The sequence below is a fragment of the Trichinella spiralis genome (assembly GCF_000181795.1).
Source record: "Trichinella spiralis strain ISS 195 chromosome Unknown Scfld1, whole genome shotgun sequence".
NCBI lineage: Eukaryota > Metazoa > Nematoda > Enoplea > Trichinellida > Trichinellidae > Trichinella > Trichinella spiralis.
In genome coordinates, this window is record NW_003526940.1 from 2,055,871 (window position 1) to 2,074,098 (window position 18,228).

Sequence of the window (18,228 nt, forward strand, 5' to 3'; positions counted from 1 at the left end):
AATTTGCCAATCTTCCAGACACTCTACGAATGATGCACATAAAGATTGTATAATTAACGTCATTCCACATCTTTAAAAATTAAACTCAAGAAATAAATTTAGGTAGAAAATTTCCTCCTTTCTATAGAGGTGAAAATTTATACAATAATATTAGAAAATAAAATATAAGGTTTATTTAAATTAAATAAACATCAGTTATCAATAAAATTACCTTTCTGATCAGCATTTATATTCTGCTGAATGTCATGAAATAGATTTTTAATGTCAACATTTTTAAAAGCAGTAGCATCTTTTTCCCTTTCCCACGGGCAGAAATCTTCCGCATTCAGTTGTAATTTTATTCTCTGAAACCAAATACAAATGAGCAAAACAAAACAACAACAAATCCAAAACTTACATCTTGATATAGTCCAAACGAAGTTAAACACAACGCCTGTGTTATCAATTTCGTTGGAAATAGAAGTTTCAAGCATGAGTTGAGATAAATTAAAAAATCATTGGAAAAAATTATCATCATATTTGAAACGGTTTTCTTTTCCTCATCCGTCAAGTCATCAGTGCTGAAAAAGCAAATTGTTACATTAAATTCGCACTTACAAATCACAGGATAGTGATGAGAAGTTACTTGGACAGTTGGCTCAAAGTTGTAGCTACTGATCGAAGAGAAGTTTCAAGACTTTCAAGCAAAAAGCAAGCAAAATTTACGGCAGGAAGATTTCTGGTAAAATTAAAAATTTCAATAATTTCATTGCAATAAATTGCCAAGGACGGATAAGCAAGCAATGAAACTGGTGGTTTCAAAGATTCTACCTCGCTACTAACTTTCATTTCACAAGAAACCCGGCAATGTGAAAGATTTTTCCGCTTTTGCAATCTTTCAACAGCACTATAAATACAAACAAAAAGAACCAGATAATTATGCTTCACAATCCAGTGATAATTAACATTTTTAAAACAATAAAAATATCGTCAATAAATAAATGAATAACTGAAATAAAAAATACTTGGCAGTTGCCTTCTGCAGTAAATTTTTGGTTGTGTTTTTGAAAAAATTTTCGAAAACTGGAACAAACAGCATTCTGACGTCGGCTCCAACACGGCCCATGGAAGATCCAAAATGCATACATTGAGTCATCACTGAATCCAGACGATCTGTTGGACATTTTGGCAAAGTTTCAACAATGATCTCCAAAAATTGTTCAACTCGATAATAAAGCCAAGAATTGACAATCGAAGAACAATCGACTTCAATTTCCTCCTTTGGCCAAATCTTGGAAATTGAAGAATTTTCTTCAGAAAATGCAGCTCTGTATTGAATCATCACATCGAACAGACAACTACGGTAAACATCTACCGTGCGAATGAGCATCTGATAAGAATCGTTGAATTTTTCCCCATCTAAACACCTCTGAATCCATTCATCTCGAGCCTGAAAAATTACAAACCATGCACAAGTGAAACTTGAATTATCTAACAAAGAAATTACAAAAATTAAAGAATATTTACGAACAAAAATTGCATGCGAAGTTCAGATTCTGTGTAAATTGCCATACGTCTGAGAAAGGAAATAATTTTAAGACACTGGGTCAAGTTCAGATCCGATCGCAATTGTTCAAGGCAGCATTCAAGAAGATAATTTCTTTGATTTTTAACTTGTCTTGCTATGTCCTGAAAATGAAATTACCTTTTGTTTAAAATTAAAATACTGATAATCAAAAACTGAACCTCACCTGAACTAGCGGTACATCTTGGAGACGTGAATCGAGTCTTGTTATAAATTGAATTAATTCAAATGCTTTTTCGTAACGACCACGACGAACGCTGCTTTCGATCAGTTCAGGCACGTGTAAAATTGCCACAACATCCGAACAGGCTGTTTTAGCATCTGCCAAAACTTCCTTTTCGTTGCACAACTTTTGACTACTTTGAACATACTGCATGCAGTCGCCTTTCAAATTGTCCACGTCAGTTCGGAACTTTTCCAACTTTGCCGAAATATCTTTCAACTAGACAATAAATGAAACAATTATTTTTTGAATTTCAAATTTTTTTCATTACATGGTTGGAAATTTTTTCTGAACAACACGTCGTTTGGATAAATGTATCATAATGGGAGAAGGCCAAATTTTCAATTTCCTTCAGCAGATCTGCCTTTTCTTTTTCCAATCGTCTCGATTCTGCAGCTATAAATGTACAAATACCACATAATCAAGAAAATCGATCAAATCAATCGTTTGATCAAAAAACATCACAATTAATGAAAAAGAAAAAATAATTTACGTAAAGCACTTGGTTCCAATTTGTATATTTTTTCCAAATAATCACCACAAATGTTCGCTTCAAGTTGATCAACTAAAAAAATAAAAATAACAACAAATATTCATATAAATATACGGCATATATAAAATAAATATGTCTAGCAAAAACATAAACTTTACAATGATTTCAGTTATAGAAATGAAATTGAAAAAATACCATTTTCAAGGCTGCTTTTCCTATGATCGTCCATAATCACTTATACAATCGACACATTGTTATACAGATTAATAAGAACTATATTTTGTAAATTAACCATCAACTATAAGTATAACCAGTGATCCTAATTTATTGAAAAATATCTGGTATGATTTCATGCATACAGTAATAAAAAATCAAGCAATATTAATTGAATTTCAAAAATCAAAGTAGTAAAAATTTAAAACTTAAATTTAAATAAAATTATTTTGTTCTATTAACTTATTTTATTCTTTTCAACCTAATATTTTAATCCAATATTACGAAATACTATAAATGCTAAAAAAAACTTTATTTTTACATTAATTCTCCAAAAATTTATTTTCTTAGTAAAATAATTTTTATATAACTTAAAATAAAATATATTCTTTAATATTTGAAAATTTTACGCATTTACGGATACCTGATTTTTCAGTTTATTCAGAATTAAGCAGAATAATTGTACTAATTTAAGAATTATTTATTTTGCATTTTACAACAGTTTTTTACTATTATTCAGATATATTTTCATTGTCGAAGAAGCATGAAAGCATTTAAAAAATACTTACAGTAAATGATGATGTAAATCTTAATTATATTATTGGTACGGTATTTAATTGGACTAATATGCTTGTCAATTTAAATTATTCTTGTCCGATTTTTGTTGTTCTATGATTATTTTTATTAATAAGAAAGCAATTTCGGTATACTGACACTTTATTTAGGTAAATATGTTGTTTTTCAATTTTTTGTTAATGCTATATGTTGACGCAGAATGTGTGCAAATTTTTGTATTTATACAATATTTATCGAATAATTTTAATGCACCTTTTAATTAATTTTTTACATAATTTTGTTTCAAAATTTACATTTTAGCTTTTCATGTGCATTAGCTTAAAGTTTCGTGCTGTTTATGAAGCGTTTAAGTAAAATTAGCCGCGCTATAAATTGGCACTGTACGCTTACAGTGAAGACGTATTGTCTGTGCAGCTCGCAGTACATAAAGTGTTTATAATTTATTAAAGCGATATTATGAAATTTACTTTTTCATGAGTGTATTTTAAGAAATGTGTTTTGTTTATTTTGCTTTTCATTTTCATTCATTGTTTCTTTATTTATTTATAAATTGCCCCACTATTGTCAAATGATGTGATACATTGTAAATTCTGTTAAAGTTTTAATGTTGGAATGATTATTTATAAATTGGTTTCTATTTCAAGCTGAGAAGTGCCAAAACAGAGGCTTTTATTAAATCAATGTTTAATCTTTCTTAAATATCTAGTAAGAATATTACTTTGTGCTGCTCGTTTGCTTGCTGTATTGGAGATTTTATTTTTAATTTGTTATTGAATTTATCTGTCCATGTTTGGCATGTGTGTAATTTCATTTTATTTGACATTTTTTGTTTTACTTTGATTAATATGTTTAATGCTTAATTTGATTTTTTTCCTCTTAAGTAATGTTGATTTAATTCCAAGCACATTACCCGACTCTGATCAGACATTATTTAATACTGTTAAACGTACGTTAATATTTTTTGACAGGATGCATTGGAGGACAGTTACTTGATCTTTTTCAGAAATAACTTTTATAATTAAGTTTGCGTATTTGCATATCTTTTGAAAAGTGTGATTCATTGATCATTTTGTATTGGTTACATTATGGAAATCATAATTTACGCTGATTGTTATATATTCCAAATTAGTGTTTTCAAAATTTTATGTAGATGAGTGTCTAATTTTTGATCAGCATGCAATTTCTATGTAAAATTATTTTCAGTGTTTTGTTAAATTGTAATTTTAGAATGGAGGGTAGTGATGTGAGCTCAGCAACATCGTACACATTGGATTCAAGTCAGACAAAGACAAAATACAAGGTATTTGTTCTGTTATTCATATGCGTGAAGAATGTAAAGCAGAAATGAAATAAATTTCATTGTTCATTACTTTACTACCCGTTCAGATTATTTTAAATATGTATGTAAATGATGTTTATTTGAAGTTTTAATGTTGAATTCAATTTATTATAATTTAGAAAAGAAAACTGCAATATCATCAAGCAAAGAAACGAGCTACCCGTGAATTGATGCGAGCATTGAAAGATCCGACGATCGTATTGATTGCCGATTGGTTAAAAGTGCGCGGCACGCTTCGGAAATGGACTCGAGTATTTTGTGTTTTGAAACCGGGATTGTTTATTATTTACAAAAATCAAAAAACGCATAAAGTATTTTTTTGATTATTTTGTAATTTTTTAATTAAATTGAATGAATTTTTTTTATTCAGCATGGTCATTGGATTGGCACGGTTTTGCTAAATTGTTGCGAACTGATTGAGAGGCCTTCGAAAAAGGGTGGCTTTTGTTTCAAATTGTTCCATCCGTTGGATCAGTCAATTTGGGCTGCCCGTGGACCGAAAGGAGAAGCATTTGGTGCTGTCACGCAACCACTGCCAACATCGTATCTTATATGTCGTTCACCATCTGATGAATCCGGTAAATTGATGCTGCTTGTTTATTTTTTGTTTACGATATGAAATATTGTTCAAACTGTTTCAGGTAGATGTTGGATGGATGGTCTTGAGATGGCATTGAAATGTAATCGTCTTTTGATGAAAACTTTGCACAATCAATGGTTGCAAGATTGCAGTGGAATTGTTGTTGAGGATGGTTTTGAAGATAAAGCAATGAAAGAATCCAATTATTCTGTAGATCCTGAAGATGGTAAGTAAGCATTGGAATTATTATCGTTTATAATTGTGAAAATAATGTTGATGATTTTCTTTTTAAATATTATTGATTGAATTTTATAATTTTTTTGAAGAAATATACTTTGATTTAATAAATGCGATATTATTTGAATGATTAAGTAAATATTTATGACAGCGAAACTGCTTGTTTAAGCAGATTTGAAAAGATGAACAGTTTGGATGAATTGTTGTTGACTGAAATGCAGTTGATGAATAAGTGTGACAACATTGATGAATGCATTTTGAACACTTTATTATTTCACATTTAAGATCAAAGAAAAAGCAACTTGAAAATCTTTACAAGATATTAACAATTTTAATTAAGATAAATTTGTTTCTTAAATTGTTTATGGTGAATTTTTTTCTTGATATGTATAGCTGATGATTATGGATAAATTGGAAAGAAATTTTCAACTGAGTAGATAGATGATACTTTTGCAGAAGAAGAAGCAGTTAGCGAAATGGAAGAAGCAGATTTGGTAGAAAAAGTAATTCAAGAAACTGTATACGTGCCTGCCCCTCCGGAAGTGTTTGGCGCTGTAAATTTTAAATTCAAAAAGCAAAAAGAAATAAATAATAATTGTTTTTTTTTGTTCAAGAGCGGTGAATCAGAACAAGTTGAAGAGGTTGCTGAAGAGAATAAAAGTTTGATTTGGACTTTGATGAAGCAGGTTGCAACGTTGGACTGTTTTGTGAAGTTCTTCTTTTTTTGTTCAATTGATTTTAAAAATGCATTTCAGGTTCGACCTGGAATGGATTTATCCAAAGTGGTGTTGCCGACTTTCATTTTGGAGCCGAGGTCATTTTTGGAAAAATTAGCCGATTATTATTATCACGCAGATCTGCTTTCTGAGTAAGTAAGAAAAGTGAGTATTGATATTTAAAGAAAAAATAACATTTTTTTAAAAATTATTCAGAGCAGCAAAAGAAAATGATCCGTACAAAAGAATGCAACTAGTTTTGAAATTTTATTTATCTGGCTTTTACAAGAAGCCCAAAGTGAGTGAATGAAGTGTGGGGTGGAAATAAAAGTACATGTATAATTTATATAGGGTCTGAAAAAGCCGTACAATCCAATTCTTGGTGAAGTGTTTCGTTGTTATTGGTATGATCCGTCTACGGACAGTCGAACATTTTACATTGCTGAACAAGTGTCCCATCATCCGCCGATATCCGCATTTTTTGTTACCAATCGCAAAAGTGGTTTCAATATCAGTGGTACAATTTTGGCAAAATCCAAATATTACGGTATGGGAATATATTTGCAAAATAAAGGAGGAGTGCAGAAATATATGGTTGTATTCGTAGGTAATTCATTGTCAGCAATTATGTGCGGCGGTGCTCGAATCACCCTGTTGAATAGAGGCGAAAATTACATAGTCACGTTGCCATATGCCCATTGCAAGGGTCTAGTGTTGGGCACGTTGTCGATGGAACTTGGCGGTTCGGTGAGCCTTACCTGCGATCGTACCTCTTATTCCGCTTTGATCGAATTCAAACTGCGACCGTTTTTTGGTCGTTCTGACTGCATCAACATGCTGAGCGGTAAAATAATGCTCGGCAAAGAGACTCTGGCCGATATCAGCGGTCGATGGGACGATACGATTTACATCACAGACAAGCAGACAAATGTAATAAAAAGTCGATGATTGATTGATTGAATTTCAAATTTTTCTTTTTAAATTTTCAAATCAGGAAACGAACATTCTTTGGGGTCCGATTGAAGTGGCTGTGGCGCATCGTTTGAAACGTTCGGATGTCGATTTCGACGTTCAAGAAGAATTTGAATCATCCAAGTATTATTGCAAAGTTTTTTTATACCTGCCTTTTTTTCTTTTTGAAAATTATCTTCTGCTTTTTTCATCTGTTGTTGTTGTTGTTGTTGAAAAAAGGCTTTGGATAAAAGTGACAGAAGCGATCAAAGCTTGTGATCAAGAATGGGCGACGGTTGAAAAGACCAAAGTTGAAGAACTGCAACGGCAAAAAGCGAAAGATTTGGTCGACAAAGGGAAAATCCACCAGACCAGACTGTTCGATTTGGACACGAATTCAAACATGTGGATTTACAGACATGCTGAGTAAAAAATGAATTTCGTATATTTTGATTTGATTACAAAAAAAATTCAATTTTCATTCAGCTATCGTCCTTGGGATATACAGAATGATCTGTTCCAGTATGAATGTGATTTTATTATTCAAACGAAAGCGTTGCATAAAACTCCAATTGTCAAATCGAACAGTGTCAGAAGTTTGAATTCGTTGGCCGTTAGTAATATGAAAGATGAAGAAGATTGGACCGACGGTGAAGAGACACCGAGTGGTTTGTGTTATATTATTATTATTAACAATATGAATATAATTATATTTTTTTTGCAGATGCCAGTTTGATAATTACCAAAGAAGAAGAAGAAGAAGAATTGGGAGAAAATGATGCAGTATGCAAAAATAGTACTGTAATATTGAACGAAGTGCGAGCTGTGGCGAAATTGGTGAAAGAGTTGAACGATCGTATGAATACGATCAGCTCTGATATGCTATTTCTACGTTCAAAATTGATCTCCGGTGATGCGCGGTGGTTTTGGTTCAGCAACAGCGACTGCTGGTCTACAGCAACAACGGTCGTCGTTGTTGCCGTCGGATTGGCTGCTCTTATTTTAGCTATTTGGTTTCGCTGAAAAATTATGAAAATTGCAAATCATAAACAAAAAGCTTGCTTTTTATCAATTTATATACGGTGTCGTCTAACAACTAATAATAATAATAATTTTGTCTTGTTGATTCAAACGGTGACAAAGTTCTCTTTCTTTTTTTTCTTCTATTCACAATATTTAATATGCTTTCGTAAGTGCATTTTGCTTGAGGTTTGAAAGCGTGAATTTGCATTTAACGAAGTGATATGATTAAAATTTATTTCTACTCCCAGTGTTGTCTGTTGTCTTGATTGTTATCGTCGGTTCTGTCATTGACAGAATATTGTTTTCTTATTTACGGGATGTTTAAAAATGAAATAATAGAAGAAAACAACAGCAATTTAATATTATTTTTCTAGTCAACAGCAGATAGATTATGGGAGTTGGATTTGACTGTATTCTTCTACATACTACCCAAGTAATGTTCATAAATTATTATTATTATTTGTTTTGACATGCATATTTTTACTTTTGGAAACATTCTATTTCAGGCACTGGTTTTCGCGTGCGGTTGGCTATTTTGTATCAGACAACTGTACAGTGGAAATCAAGTATGGGACGGTTGAACACAACAGCACTTGCTTGTGGAATATTGAAAAAAAATTTATTTCATTTTTTGTAGGTTCGTTATCACAAAGTGATCTTTTTGTTTTCGATTACTTTTTGCCTTTCGTGCACAATGTTCGAATTGATCATTTTCGAAATTTTGAATTTCTTGGAAAGCAGGTACGATTGAAGTTTCAAAAAAGGAAAAATTTTTTTTAATTATTTTGCTTTCATTTTTTCAGCATTCGTTATTATTATTTGAAATTGACGTTGTATTTGCTTTTGTTGTTGCTGATTTTGGTCATTCCGTTCAGCATTGCTCAATATACGCTAAGAAATATTCGTATCAGTAGGTGTTTTGTGGGAGTTTTCTTTTCTGTTATAATTTTAATTTTCATCATTTTTCGTTCAGTTCGTGAATCATTTGTCAATTTGTTGAGTGGTATTTCTTGGTTATTGTTTTTCTACGGCTTTTGGAAATTTGGCTTTCCATTTCCCGCACTGAGCAGCCGATTCGGTTCGCATTATTATTATTATTATTATTATTATTATTATTTCAGTTTTATGCAAATATTCAAATAATGAATTGTTTGTGTTCGAAATACTTTTTTAGGTATTTTTTCAATTGAAAACATCATCAGCAGAGTGGGCGTTATTGGTGTGACTGTGATGGCCATGTTGAGCGGTTTTGGCGCCGTCAACTGCCCCTATACTTACATGTCTTACTTCATGCAGTCAGTACAGATGATAGTATCTTGTTTATTAATGTGTAATTTGATCCCATTTCAGAAATATAACCGACAGTGATGTTCGAAATATGGAAAGGCGCTATTTGAAGACGATCGATATGATTTTGACGAAGAAAAAAAAATTACTACTCGAGCGCAGGGGATACACTAGCGTGGAATCGCAGGCCAATTGGCTGAGATTAGTCGCCTCGTCAATAATCAGCTCTTCCGAAGGTGGATGCTTGAATTTAATTTTAATTTTAAAAAGAAAAAGTTGTTTACTATCCCAGGATCTGGTGCGTTGTTGGAAGAAGAGATTAATTATCTCGAAGAAGCGGCTCGTCAATTGCTGACAGAAATTATGGAAATGAACGACATGAAACGACGTTTGCTCTATTCGAAAACACTCCGCGGTCGATATTTCGACTTTCTTGGCTATTTTTTTTCCATCTATTGTGTTTCGAAACTTATTATGGTAAATTGTTTTATTATTATTATTATATTTTTGATCTGTATGTATGCATTTTTTTTAATTTGTGTTGTTATTCTCCTTAGGCAACGGTGAATATTATTTTCGACCGCGTCGGTAAAGTGGATCCCGTGACACGTGGAATTGAAATTTCTGTTCATTTAATGGGATTCGATTTTGACGTGAATTTTGCATTTTTTTTCATTTCATTTAAAACAAAATGCCATTTTTTACAAAAATCCAATTAATTAAATTATTATTGTAGGTGAAATTTTGGACTCAGCATATTTCTTTCATTTTGGTCGGCGTTATAGCGGTTACGTCAGTCCGAGGACTTTTGATTACTATTTCGAAAGTGAAAAAAAAACACTACAAATAAATTCTCGTTTTAATATAAATTCATAATTGTGTTTCTTCATTTTTCAGCTATTTTCAATCGTCTCTAGTGACAAGTGGTCAAACATTGTCTGTTTGTTGCTGTCCGAAGTGATGGTATGAAAATTGTATATATATATTTTTTAAAATTAATATCAATTCTAATAATAATAATAATAATACATTGCAGGGCATGTATTTCGTATCATCTGTTTTACTGATTCGTATGAGTATGCCGGCAGAATACAGGTAACAAATGTTCGTTCTTTTTTCTTTTGTAGTTTTTATCCTTTTTTAAAAGTTTTTTTCCAAATGAAAAAAATAGATCTATAATAACGGATGTGCTTGGCGAATTGAAGTTCAACTTTTACCATCGTTGGTTCGACGTGATTTTCTTGGTCAGCGGTCTGTCGAGCATATTTTTCCTATACATGGCCAGAAAGAAATACATACCCGATAAGGGTGACTGATTGAAGAAATTGACTTTGTGATTACTGGTCGTATAGGTGTGCAAAGAGTGGGTGTTTAGGGAGGGAGAAACAATTTGGTGAACACAAATAAACAAACAAACAAATTAAAGAAAAGACTACAGTGAACCCTGTGTTGTGTGTTTCAAGTGGTTAAAGAACCGTAAAAGCCGTCGGGCGGTCGATACGTTTCGGGCAAAAAGTTCAACTGCCACTGACGAAAAGCGTACCTTCTGGCACCGATGTTCTTGTAGGCATTTTCGATTCTGGTCCCCTGGGTGCGGATTTTTTTCAACAAATCTGCGGCCTGCTTGGTCGACAAATTGTGCTCGGCTTCCAGCAACAATTGTTCATCCAAAGTGACACCCATCGACGTTCGATCTTTGCCACTTTTGCAGCAGACCAACACGCTGGCGTCGTCGACCAGACGACACAGGCCCATCGACTGGTGCAAAATGTCGACATTTTTGAATTGCGACTGTTCAACTTGATATTTGAGCTGGTTGAATTTCGACTCGATCGTATTGTTGCAATTCGCTTGGGATAGAAAATTTCCACTTTTCAAGTAGAGTTCAATTTGTTTGCAGGCTTTTTCGTTGATCTCGAATTCGACGTTCGCTTTTTGAAATTTCACCGCCAAAGACTGATTGAAATTGATGCCCACGTTGAACAATACCAAACAGACGTGAAACCACTCGCCAGTTTGCAATTTTTCCGGCACCAAGTGCCACCTATCCGACGGTACGGGCAAACTGACCTGCAAACAAAACGACCTGCAAATTGCAACGCAAACATATGTACATATACACGCACGCACACATATATATATATATGTATGTGTATATGTATATATGTATATACCGTAAACGAACCGAGGTGTCCTTCGACGACCGGCACGCAAGTGGTAGAAGCGTCGTTGAGGATCAACTTGAATCGACACTGACGTCTGGCCAGCTTGACCGCCCAGATCATGTCTTCGAGCATGGCCATCTCGTCGGCGTTGCAGGACAAATACGAGTGGATGACGACCAGAGCGCCGCAACGGCTCCACAACTGCCCAATCGGGCGCTGGTCATTGTTCCACAGAGTATTCAACAGAGCGGCCACGACGCTGGTCAGCAGCTGGGACATGACCGCGCCCGAGCGATAGAAGGTGGAATAGAATTTGCCCGCCTGCGACGAGCCGTCCAAGCGGAGCAGCATGGCCAGCAAGTAGCTGTGCGTGAGCGTCGCCTGCAACGACTGGAGACGGTCGAGAACCAAATTCGAGCCGTGTCGAAGTTGTTCGATTAGTTGCGATCGACTACTAGTAGTGGGATGGTGGTCGACGACAAGTGGATCCGACTGTTCGGCCGCCAAAATCGGTACCACGTTTTCGATTTTCGTGTGCAACGAGGCGAGTTCGGCTTCGAAATCGTCGCTGTTCGACCGGAAGCTTTCCACACGCCACCGACGCCCCTGGTCAACAGAGTCGGTCCGCTGGCACCGGTCAGCTTCGTACCATTCGGCCAAATTTTCCGTGAACGTGGTCAACTGACCACCGTGGGCGTCGAACTGGCCGTGCAGAGTCGCTTGCAACGTTCGACAACGGTCGACGAACTGCCGGCACAGCGTCAGCGTTTCGGACGCGTCCACCGCTCGACCACCACCACCACCACACTGGTCGAAGTCGAACAAGCCGATCGACCACAACCGCATCTCTCGCAGCGCGTTTTCCACGCCCACGAACGTCTCCACACGACTGCACACTTGACGGAGGTCCATTTTGAACAAGCCGTCCGAGAAACAGTCGTCGCACAGCGTCGCCTGCAGCCGCTCCAAACCACCGCCGGCGAAGCCGTCCGCGTGGGCGGCAAATGCACCGCAGGTGAAATAATCGACGCGGCCAGCCGGCTTACCGTAGTCGAAGATTTGCAGGTGCAAATTGGTCGGGTAGAATTCGAACTCGTCGACGTGTTTCACAATGCTCGCTTTGAAAGGACTGCCGTGGAACGAGTCCATGAAACCGCCCACGCGGTCCAGTTTGGCCAACAGCGAGCGAAGTTGATCCACGTGCGCGAGGCGTTTCGTTTCCACCTCTTTCGGCACGTAGTCGAGACATTCCAAATAGCGTAGGATGTGTTTGAAAAAATTGCGCAAACAATTCAACACTTGTTTCGGCACAGTCGAAAATACCTGACGAAAAGAAAAAAGAAACAACAATATAATTAATTATTTAAAAAATAAATAAACAAATTTCCATTTTATTCGTTCACACCACCTTTGGTTCGGCCATGCATTCGTAGAAGTGTAGTAGTACTAGTTGTTGTTGTTGGGTTTGTTCAAATTGAAAATGCCGAACAATTGGTCTAGAGTAGAGTGTTCGAAAAGACTGACTTTGGAGCAACGCCCGCCAAGCGGTCAGTGATTGGTCATTTTGGTGGAACAACTGGTCGTTTTCGGGAAAAAAGCCCGCCTCGACGAAATGGCCCAAACTGTATTCTCTGCGTTGTTGCAACGCCGAACTGAGACGCTCCTGGCAGCGAGCCAACTTCGCCTGGATCATCTCCTGAGAACAGCCGACAATTGCCCGTACCCAGTCGGAACGGTCCTCTTCGGCGAAGCAGGAAAAGTAGAACTTTCGTCCGTAGTTGACCACCACGAACGGATACGGCAACTCGACCAGCGGTTCCTCGAGCTCGGCCACGCAACGTTCCAATACGACCAGAAATTTCATCTCCAATTCGGCCGTCATCGACCCAACCGACGGCACCGTTTCCAAGTCGTAAACAAGCAACGCGTTCGCCTTCAGCACCGCCCTTATCGTGCAAGTGGAATCCGACCGACCCGGACCGTAGTCGGCCGACTTGCCGACGCCGAACGGATCGTAATACGGATCACGGTAAGTCAACAGTACACCCTCCTTGATGACGTCATTCTTGTCACCGTAGACGATCGTTGTCATTCTTTTTTTCAAACTTCAAATTCCACCACTTTTCTCACTGCTGGCCGACTGTTCAACGAAACTTGTTCATTGTGCAAGTTGCAAATAAAAATACTTCTTATCTTCTTCAAAATCAAAATATGCCATCAATTGGTTTTCACGCTGCTGCCAATTAATTATACTTATAAATCACTTCCTCATACTTGATTCATTTGTCAAAAAATTGCCTACAAATATGTCATAACACAATCAACAAATCGCATCATTTTAATCAAAAAATTTTAAAAATTCATTCTTAATACATAAACAAAATAATAAAACATACTTTGTACTCTGTGACTAGTTTAATTTAACATTTCCTCAATGCAAATTTTAGGAATAATGATGTTATTCAAAATGAAAGACAATTCACATTCTGAATGAATAAAAATGAACGTATTAAATTAAAAATGAATTTAATAATTCTGTGGAATAACAAATGAAAGAAAAACATTATTCGCATTCTCACTTTGAAAACTTGTGTTCAAGGTATATTGATTAACAAGGCAAAAGCTGTTTTCTGCAAACTACATTATTCTCAACTGGAATTCTCAATAAATTTCATACAAAATTCAATTCAACTGATAAAATTTGCAACTGTGAAATGAATGAAATGCAAATAAAAATACAATAAAAAGAATATTCTATTTTTCAAATCAGTATACATCTCCAATTTCACACTGCTTAAAATTAAAGTCAACATGTGTAAAAAATAAAAAATAAAAATATACCGATGCAAAAACGGCAATTGGATTTTGTGACCATAATAATTACATTTGCAAAGTCTTTTCTGCAGAGTAAACAACGGCATTGTCAACAAAGAATTGCACATTTTGTAGGTAATCAAGAACTAAAATATATTTGCTTCTACTGTATACAATGCGGCTTCTGTCAAGTGGACAAAAAAATGGAACAACTATTTTCAACTTTATTCATCGTTTGCGGAACTATTAAATATTAATTATGAAATTTCAATCACAAAAAGAAACTTGCAAATTTTGCTTAAAATAATTTTTTCGTACAATTTATTTTATCCGCAAAAAAGGACAACAGTGAGCGAAAGATTTTTACAATGTTCTACAGTAAGGCACCTCTAATTGAAATATTACAGTTGCATTGATTTTTTTTCCAAAATATTTCTAAAAAATTTTATTTAATTTGGAAAAAAACCGATAAATTAAAATTGAATTCATTATTCGCTGAATATATTGAAAATTTGTTTACTTTAAAAAGTTATCGATTTTCTGGTAAGTTCAATTTGAATTTTCAAGTTGAACAAAAAAGTTCTCGTAAAATTAAAACCAAATAATAATAACATTTCACTTTTACTCTGAATTCAATACATTTCAATTTCATTTTATTCTTTTCATTGATATCCATTCAATCTTACAACAAATTTTTCAAATTTCAGTTAACAGTATATGAAACAGAGAACTTCGAAATCTGCCATTGGAGACTTCGTAATGCCCAGCCATTGGAAGCTGGCCTGAACGGTCTATCTGGTAACTCGCGCAACTCTGTACTGCTTGACTATGGATAACCAAACTACAGTACACACGCTAGTACCTGAAGATCTCCACGACTATGTGTAGGTACTTGACAGTGTGGTGGTTGCTGGTTACGTGACGGGTTAGATGATTTTTAACCTTGTGGCCGCTCTGTTGTGTTACGACTTTTGTTGCGGTGTTTCATCCACCTGTTTATGCCTTGCGTTGGATAAACAGTATGATTCATCGACTGAGTTTTGTGGTTTCAAGCTCGATTGTGCACGCTGGTCAATCGCTGGCAGATAGTCAAAATTGCTTCCGACGGAAATAGAAAAATGCAGTCCACTATGACTGAAGATCAAGTTGCGCGTAAATTGCGTTCTCAACATTTGATCTTCCCAGCCGGAGTCGTCAGAGATCTATGGAACCAGCGATCTACGGATAGGTCGTGGTTGTGATCGAAGGTGTGAATGTCGAAGCGAAATCGAAAAAGTCGGCTGTGAACAAGGAAAAGCTGAACCTGCTGCTGGAGGAGCTCGATCAACTGTGCGGCGAGTCGGAAGAAGTCACGGAGCAGGTCTCGGTGACCGAGGAGCTCTATTGTGAGGCGGATGTGCTCCCGGCAGAATTGGAACAAAGCCCGGATGGGGAAGAAGGCAAAAGTTCCTTCAGAAAAAGCAAGGCCGAGCTCTGATAAGAGCAGGGCAGGCGGAAGAAATGGGTTCCAGGAGGATCAGGACGGCAGAGGTTGAAAAGAATGTTCGACTGCCGCGCTGTGATCTTCGAAATTTGATGGTGGCAATTCACGAAATTTCGGGGGTTTTTGGACCAATTTGAGACCAGTGTTTATAAAATAACAAATGAGTCAGATGCTGCAAAGTTGACATGAATTGCTGCAAAGAAGACGGACGGCAAAGTGAGCTGCCTGTTCGGTGAGACACTAGAATCAATTGCTCTTTGCTGACCTGTCTGCCGCGAATGCCGACTATTACGTGGCAGTTCGAAGTCTGAAAGAACGCTTTGTCAGACCGATCACTGTGATTAGAAGACTGACGCTCTGGAGGCCCTCTGTGATCACGAACACCGAAGTGTCGAAACTTTGATGGCGTTAGGAAAGTACTCTCGGACGGCCGAACTCGCAGATCATAATATTGAATAGAGAGAAGTTACCGCGTGTGACAAAGATCAAATGGTATGTGGTGACGAAGGCAGATGAGACTGCACGATCTTATCTGACAGCATTTGTGCGGTTCATCTAGGATCACACGGAAATGCTGACTGAGTCTTGTTGCCTAGTCCACAAAGGTAACACCGGTAAATCAAAGACCACCACCACCCGACAAGACGACTTGATTAGAAGACGCAAGCGAATGGCGACATTCCTTCACGCTTCAGTTGCGAATGGTTGCCCCATTTGCATGGATTCACAGAAGGCGTCAGACTATACAGACTTGCTTCATACATAGCGGATCCTCATCGACGTCAGGTTCTGGCGGAGATGGCTCGTTTGAGCTTCATCTGCTTTCCAGTCGGGCACAGAACAAGAAGGTATAACCAGAAAAGAGGAAGATGAGGAAAGCGGTGATTCCTTTATCACACCACCCCTAGGGAAAGAATGACCGCTAGCTGATTGTTCGACACGGCAGTAGAATGATTATTGATGAGGCTGGATGTGACAGACGAGCTCGACCTCAAAGGTGAGGTACTTTTGATCGCGGTACACGCTACTAATAGCGCGAGTCACGAGGTGCAGAAGTCACGATTTGTGGCTTTGGCTGGAGAACCGCGGCACTCCGTAAAGGCGTTGACCATGCCGACGCTGTGCAGCAACGTCACGCGAACGAGAATATCAACGGAAGCCTGGCCACATTTCTGCAAGTTAGAATTCCAGAAGCAAAAGGATGAGGAAGAACTGCCAGTATTAAGGCAGGATTAACGTCCATCGGTGGGAGGTGAGGATGATTCAGTGGCAGGGCGATCTGCTTACCACTTCCATCAACTCGCCGGCGATTCGCCGAAAAGCGATCGCTTTTAAGCCGAGAGAATCCAAGAGTTGTCAGATCCCACGGAACTTTCGGGAATTGCAGTTGTTTGCAAACACTGTGGAATTAGACGGAGCTGAGCCTTATCAGGCGCGTAGGGAATTTGAGCGGTACCTTTCTCACGCCGGCATTACATGCTGTGCGCCTTTTCGAGGAGGATCCTGTTTCTTTAGAAACACTTTAGGGTTGGGCGATCTGCTTACCACTTCCATCAACACCCCGGCGATTCGCCGAAATGAGATCGCTTTTCGAAATCCAAGAGCTGTCAGATCCTACGGAACTTTAGGGAATTGGAGTCGTTTGCCAACCGTCTGCATTCAGAGGGAGCTCAGCCTTACCAGGCGCGGTAGGAATTGCAGCTGTCACTCTCGTATGACAGTATGACATGGTGTTCACTTTTCTTGCAAGGAGGTTGACACCACTCTACGAACAGCTACCCACTTGCTGTGAGAAGGTTTGGTATGGTGGAGAAGAGTCACGAGATTTCGATACCGACGAAGACTCAATGAGTATTCCGCAGTCATCCGGTCGTATTTGGGCATCTACTTTGCGTTTGAGGCACAAGGTGCAGGATTGCCGTATTGTGAATTGTCCAGTTGTCTTCGACAGGTCTGCATGGTCTGTAGGAGTCTCTTTAAATGACCGCTGGGTCTTTGTTGCAATGTTTTCTCTACCTATTTGTGTACTGCATTGAATAAACTGTGCGATTTATTCACCTGAGTTTTGTTGGTTCACTCTCGATTGTGCGGGCAATCGCGGGCGGATAATCAGAATTGCTTCTGATGCAAATTGAAAAACACTTTACTGTAACTGAAGATGAAGTTGTGCGTAAATTGCGTTCGCAACAAAACATCATTTACTGTCTCTTTTTTCCATTCCTGCATTTCATAGTTCAGTAAATTTATACATAATTTTTGTATTAAATCCTTTTAAGTTCAATATTAAACGAAAACCGAAAGTAAACTGCGCTTATGAAAGCTCACCAATGTGATTTATAATAAATAGATAAATATTAATAATTAAGGGAAAGTGGAAATTACATAATAAATTTGCTGAAAGCGTCATGTTGATAAAAATGGGTTTATGTAAAAAGCTGTGCCGTGACCAGGATTCGAACCTGGGTTATTGCGGCCACAACGCAATGTCCTAACCACTAGACGATCACGGCTGTTGAAAGTTGTGGTAGACGTAGTTAAAGTAAGTATATCTGAATGTTCTGTAA

General features: G+C 37.1%; 8 protein-coding genes and 1 non-coding gene across 9 annotated transcripts; 4 read left to right on the forward strand and 5 right to left on the reverse strand.

Moving 5' to 3' along the window:
- Positions 1–59: 59 nt before the first annotated feature.
- On the reverse strand, positions 60–2,509 carry Tsp_11053 (conserved hypothetical protein). Its single transcript, XM_003381905.1, has 10 exons — positions 2,476–2,509; positions 2,281–2,352; positions 2,059–2,183; positions 1,731–2,006; positions 1,507–1,668; positions 1,005–1,429; positions 626–718; positions 398–560; positions 212–344; positions 60–70 (listed from the first exon to the last, which is right to left on the reverse strand). Exons 1-10 carry the CDS (start codon positions 2,507–2,509, stop codon positions 60–62), a joined length of 1,494 nt encoding a protein of 497 aa, XP_003381953.1.
- Positions 2,510–2,631: 122 nt separating this feature from the next.
- Tsp_11054 (putative PH domain protein) lies at positions 2,632–7,915 on the forward strand. The gene is given in 17 exon segments (XM_003381906.1): positions 2,632–2,640; positions 3,370–3,419; positions 3,951–4,019; positions 4,297–4,369; positions 4,528–4,719; positions 4,779–4,986; positions 5,050–5,214; positions 5,682–5,779; positions 5,840–5,911; positions 5,981–6,093; positions 6,158–6,239; positions 6,293–6,548; positions 6,564–6,871; positions 6,936–7,036; positions 7,133–7,297; positions 7,379–7,560; positions 7,617–7,915. The coding sequence occupies 17 exon segments, from the start codon at positions 2,632–2,634 to the stop codon at positions 7,913–7,915; spliced, it is 2,442 nt and encodes an 813-aa protein (XP_003381954.1).
- A 391-nt stretch (positions 7,916–8,306) lies between these two features.
- Positions 8,307–11,062, forward strand: Tsp_11055 (hypothetical protein). The gene is made up of 14 exons (XM_003381907.1): positions 8,307–8,348; positions 8,422–8,491; positions 8,553–8,656; positions 8,719–8,776; positions 8,889–8,993; positions 9,037–9,064; positions 9,118–9,210; positions 9,266–9,438; positions 9,495–9,679; positions 9,760–9,855; positions 9,939–10,028; positions 10,100–10,165; positions 10,239–10,297; positions 10,675–11,062. The coding sequence occupies exons 1-14, from the start codon at positions 8,307–8,309 to the stop codon at positions 11,060–11,062; spliced, it is 1,557 nt and encodes a 518-aa protein (XP_003381955.1).
- A 284-nt stretch (positions 11,063–11,346) lies between these two features.
- Tsp_11056 (conserved hypothetical protein) lies at positions 11,347–11,808 on the forward strand. The gene has a single exon (XM_003381908.1). The coding sequence runs from the start codon at positions 11,347–11,349 to the stop codon at positions 11,806–11,808; it is 462 nt and encodes a 153-aa protein (XP_003381956.1).
- Positions 11,809–11,832: 24 nt separating this feature from the next.
- Tsp_11057 (conserved hypothetical protein) lies at positions 11,833–12,630 on the forward strand. The gene has a single exon (XM_003381909.1). It carries the CDS (start codon positions 11,833–11,835, stop codon positions 12,628–12,630), a length of 798 nt encoding a protein of 265 aa, XP_003381957.1.
- Positions 12,631–12,766: 136 nt separating this feature from the next.
- On the reverse strand, positions 12,767–13,459 carry Tsp_11058 (putative PH domain protein). The gene has a single exon (XM_003381910.1). The coding sequence runs from the start codon at positions 13,457–13,459 to the stop codon at positions 12,767–12,769; it is 693 nt and encodes a 230-aa protein (XP_003381958.1).
- A 3,245-nt stretch (positions 13,460–16,704) lies between these two features.
- Tsp_11059 (conserved hypothetical protein) lies at positions 16,705–17,137 on the reverse strand. Its single transcript, XM_003381911.1, has 3 exons — positions 17,130–17,137; positions 16,902–17,064; positions 16,705–16,836 (listed from the first exon to the last, which is right to left on the reverse strand). The coding sequence occupies exons 1-3, from the start codon at positions 17,135–17,137 to the stop codon at positions 16,705–16,707; spliced, it is 303 nt and encodes a 100-aa protein (XP_003381959.1).
- A 292-nt stretch (positions 17,138–17,429) lies between these two features.
- Tsp_11060 (hypothetical protein) lies at positions 17,430–17,859 on the reverse strand. Its single transcript, XM_003381912.1, has 2 exons — positions 17,723–17,859; positions 17,430–17,691 (listed from the first exon to the last, which is right to left on the reverse strand). The coding sequence occupies exons 1-2, from the start codon at positions 17,857–17,859 to the stop codon at positions 17,430–17,432; spliced, it is 399 nt and encodes a 132-aa protein (XP_003381960.1).
- A 243-nt stretch (positions 17,860–18,102) lies between these two features.
- Positions 18,103–18,174, reverse strand: Tsp_11061. The gene has a single exon. It is a non-coding gene; the product is annotated as a tRNA-His (tRNA).
- Positions 18,175–18,228: the final 54 nt, after the last annotated feature.